Genomic DNA, 4,810 nt, shown 5'->3' with positions numbered 1-4,810 from the left:
ACCGCCCGTCCCCGGTCCTTACGGTTATGCGTCAATCGGCCTCTCCTGCAGACTGTCACCACAGTCTGCCAACCTTGCTCTTAGGTGCCTGGGCCACGTACCCGGACACGGTCAGTCTGCTCCACTACCACTTCACTCCTCTCCTCTCTCTTTCCCTCACCGTACCCAACTGCCTTCTTCCTGCCTCCAAGACTGTGAACTCCTCAGAAGGTGGGGCCAACCGCCTGGCTCCACCCCACCTGGTGTGGACATCAGCCCCTGGAGGGAGGCAACAAGGATTTGCGTGTGTGACTGATGTGCCTAACCGGGGTGTGGGGTGTGTTGTTGCAGTACCTGTGACGTCCTGGCTTGTCCAGGGCGCCACACTTGCCTCGATGCAGATACAATCGGCTTTATTCCTTCCACAATTTCTGTGCTTCCTCCGGGGCAGTTGGTTCCAGACTCAAATCAGCTTGGGATATCAGTGCCTTGATCAGTCCAACGGCAGGATCATTATCTTGCGCTTCTTGCCAACCATGATTGGGTAGTGGATTGAAGATTGCTTCCTGCTGACTGCTGTGAGATTGAGGCTTTTCCAGGCTGTCAGGTCGATGGAAAGCGGGTAATTCAATCTCCTCCAGGTCATCTTCATCTCTCCCATCATCATGCAAATCAGGCATTCTAGACAACACATCAGCATTGGCATTCTTGCGACCGGCTCTGTACTTTATAGTGAAATCGTAGTTCGCCAGCCGTGCTACCCAACGTTGCTCCAGTGCTCCAAGCTTTGCCGTGTCCAAGTGGGTCAAGGGGTTATTGTCTGTGTACATAGTGAATTTTGCAGAAGCCAGGTAGTGTTTGAATCTCTCTGTCACGGCCCAGACAAGTGCCATGAACTCCAGCTTGAAAGAACTAATTCTCAGGATTCCTCTCTGTTGGACGGAGTTTTCTGCTTGCGGGCGCAATCACCTTCTCCTTGCTATTCTGCACCTGAGACAAGACAGCCCCTAACCCCACGTTGCTGGCATCCGTGTACAGCACAAAAGGGAGACCGTAGTCAGGATATGCTAGGATCTCATCTCCTGTCAGTGCTGACTTCATCCGTCTGAAGGAATCTTCCTGTTCCTTACCCCACGGGAGTGGAGGGCCAGAAGTCTTGCCATGCTTTGGTTGTCCAACCAGGAGATCTTGAAGGGGGGGCCGCCATATTGGTGTAGCCTTTCACAAACCTTTGATAATACCCCATCAGACCTAGGAACTGCCGCACCTCTTTGACGGTATTGGGCCTTGGCCAGTTCTGGATAGCCGTGATCTTCTTGGTATCCAGCGCCACGCCCTTGGTGCTAACCACATGTCCCAAGTATTGGACCATCGGTTTTAGCAAGGGGCACTTAGATGGGTTTAGCTTCATCCAATACCTGGATAGGGCTTCGAATACTTCCACCAGTTGTTCCAGATGCTGTGTGTATGTTTTGGAATACACAATTACCTCATTCAGTTAAAGCAGGACAGTTTCGAAGTTGCAGTGGCCCAAGCAGTATTCCATGAGTCTCTGAAACGTTCCCTATGCATTGTGTGACACCCTGGACTATCCAGGTCGTCCCAGGTAGTCACACACACAACATCACACCCCTTCCAGTTAGGTAACAGCAGTCAAACACAGAAAACCTTGTCACCACCCTCCAGGTTTGATGTCCACACCAGGGGGAGGTGGTGCCAGGCGGTTGGCTCCACCCACCGAGGAGTTCACAGGCTTGGAGGCGGGAACCTAGAGAGTCAAGTTCAGAGAGTTGAAAGAGGAGTTCTGGAAGTGAAGGAGGGAGGTTGTGTCCACAAGCAGACCTGTGCTCAGGCCTGCCAAAGACTACTCCGGTGGCTGGGATGGAGCCCAGTCACCACTGGCAAGGAGGCAGATGGTAGTGGCCACCTGCAGGAGACCGGGAATACGACCGGTGGAACCGTAAGGGACCGGGACAGGGTAGTGGCCCGCCGGAACCGAACCGGGGAGCCAACTGGATACCGGAGCACCACGCAGGGTACTCAGACCCCGAACTAGGCTATAAGCCACCACCATAGTCAAATCAACTGATTGCAGTCTGGACCTCAGGGGCTCATTCCCACCTAAGTCCCGATTGAAGGCAACAGCCCAACCATTCCGGATAAGTGCCACCGCCAAAGGCCAGAGATCCAAAGGGCCAGCGTCTGCGGGCAAACGGGCTCCTACGACACTTATACGCCGGGGAGCGGACTACCGGTGCCCAGGCACAGGAGTCAAGATACACACACACAGGTGCAGGAGAAACGCGGACATTACCAACCTAACAGGAAAAGCTGCAGCCGGCTGCGGGCCCCGTTCATCACTCCATTTGGTTTACCAGCGACTCCAGTGTCTTGTATCAGAGTGAGTACACCAGTGCCCTCAGGCACCGCACTGCAACACTGCACCCTGCACCCGAGCCCTCGCCAACCGGGCCCCGGGACCAACATCCCCTACCCACGGAGGAGTCAACACCTAGCTGCGCCACTACACCGCTCCCGGGAGTCCCCGTACCTTCACCGCAGCGGTGGTGTCCACAATCACCACAACCAATGGGTGGTATCACGAACTATCAACCCAAAACCAAACTCCCGCATCCCCCGCGCGTAGCGCCAAGCCCCCTTGCAGAACGACGTGACCCCCGGGTCCATGAGAGGCTCAAGCCACCACCCGTAGAACGCGAGCACGGATCCGAGCGGCTCAGCGACCGCAGCCGAGGCCGCGGGGCGGTACAATTGCACAGCCCGAATAGCATGCTATTGAACTCGCATAATCCTATCGCAGTGGCAAAGGCAGTCTTCTCACGGTCCTCTTCGGCAACAGACACCTACCAATAGCCGCTGGTGAGATCAAGGGTCAAGAAGTAATTTGCAGATTTCAATGCAGCCAGTGATTCTTCAATACGGGGGAGTGGGTAGGCGTCCTTATGGGTGATTTTTTTTTTTTTTTTTTTTTTTTTTTTTTTAGAGTGGAGCGTGACAACTTTATTAGACTAAATGACAAAGTTTAAAAATAATGTCTCCACCCCAATAATTTAGGTCAAAAGAAAAGTAGCATGATGATAACAGTCCAGTTTGAGAGGGGGTGTTAAGACTTTGCTTAATCCTGATGTTGTATGGATGTGAAGCAGCAGCAAGTTGTTATGACAGATGAACCAACTTCTGTTAACATTTTTCAATTTCCAGCCCATCCTTGAAAAAGGTCAAAAACGGTGTTGCTCCATCCTCACGGAAATCTAGGAGAGCCACCATGCCTTCTGGATTCATAGATTCTCCTGTAAAAAACTGATAATTTTTAAAGTTTCCAAGGATGTCTTTGATTTTTCCTGCAGCACCAGTCATAAAAGGCTTTACTCTGGTTGGATTACTTTCCTCAAGTTTGGCTTTGATGGCTTTCATATAGTCTTTGATATACTGTTTGTACGAATCCTTTGTGAAGGAAATTTCCGCAAGATTGTGGTTTAATACTACATCAACCCCACTGACTTTAGATGATTCTGTTAATTCGTCCGGGCAATCTGCAGACGCATTGCCACCAATCAAGGATTCATCGATCTGACCTTCATACCTGATGACCATCGTTCCATCTACCTCAATACACAGACCATCAGCACTTTCTTTGTATATGTAGATGTCAGAGAACAATGCATCTCCGGTGAGAATATCCTTGTAGATAATTATGGTGGCGGCGGCCTTGGCGCTGGCGTCCCGGAGGGGTCTGCGGGAACCTCTGTGTCGGCGTAGGGTGGGGAGGAAACAGGCCTTATGGGTGATTTTATTGATTTGCTTGTAGTCCACGCACATTCTCATAGTGCCGTCCTTCTTCTTAACCAGAACCAGTGGAGCTGCCCAGTGGTTACAACTATCCCTGATGACACCTGCCTCCTTCATAGTCCTCAACATCTCCTTGGCACATTGGTAATGAGCAGGTGGTATAGGTCTGTACCTTTCCTTAATGGGTGGGTGAGCGCCTGTGGGTATGTGATGTTGCACTCCTTTCACCCTCCCGAAGTCTAATGGATGTTTGCTAAAGACTTGTTCGTACTCCTGTATAACACACTATGAAGAAAAAGACATGGATTGCACATCCCAAAAAATACAATGATCTAAAGCCGCTAGGCAAAAAATTAAATAGAACATGAGGTTCTTTGTTACCATTCTGATCAGATTGTATTAAGCCCACAGCCATGTCACGGCGAACATGAGTGGGTCCCTATTCTAAACCTTGTACTGCGGCACTGTGCACTAACCACTGCTGCAGCGACAAAGTGCCAGCAGGGCAGGTGACCTGGTGTCTCACAGCACCCATGCTGCAAGACGAAGCCCCCAAGGCTCCAGGCCGCACCGCCCCACTGACACGACACCACCACAACAGCGACCACCACACTGTACCAGCACACAGTGAGAGGCAGTGGGCTTAATACAATCTGATCAGAATGGTAACAAAGAACCTCATGTTCTATTTAATTTTTTGCCTAGCGGCTTTAGATCATTTTATTTTTTGGGATGTGTGATCCATGTCTTTTTTCTTCATAGTGTGTTGTTCATACTCCGGCACTACCCTGTAAACCCCTTGTTTCTGATGTGGAGGCGTGGAGTCAGTACCTACATGTAACTCCTGACACCATTTCTCTGGCTGACTTTGGGAGTTGTCACTGGCTGACTGAGCTGGTGTACTTGGGGAGTCTACTGCCTGGATGAAATCTGTATCTACTGTGAACAATTTGGCAATGGTGGCATATCTGGGCAACTTAACCTCCTCTCCCTGCAATTCAACACTTGCACGGGCACTCTT

At 50.9% G+C, this 4,810-nt stretch overlaps 1 protein-coding gene across 1 annotated transcript; it reads right to left on the bottom strand.

Moving 5' to 3' along the window:
* Window positions 1-2,985: 2,985 nt before the first annotated feature.
* LOC142310025 (translationally-controlled tumor protein homolog) lies at window positions 2,986-3,686 on the bottom strand. Its single transcript, XM_075347504.1, has one exon. It carries the CDS (start codon window positions 3,592-3,594, stop codon window positions 3,181-3,183), a length of 414 nt encoding a protein of 137 aa, XP_075203619.1. The 5' UTR covers window positions 3,595-3,686; the 3' UTR covers window positions 2,986-3,180.
* Window positions 3,687-4,810: the final 1,124 nt, after the last annotated feature.

Source organism: Anomaloglossus baeobatrachus, chromosome 5, assembly GCF_048569485.1.
Source record: "Anomaloglossus baeobatrachus isolate aAnoBae1 chromosome 5, aAnoBae1.hap1, whole genome shotgun sequence".
NCBI classification, from domain to species: domain Eukaryota; kingdom Metazoa; phylum Chordata; class Amphibia; order Anura; family Aromobatidae; genus Anomaloglossus; species Anomaloglossus baeobatrachus.
The sequence above is the reverse complement of the archived record's forward strand: the minus strand, read 5'-3'. Positions and strand labels throughout refer to the sequence as shown.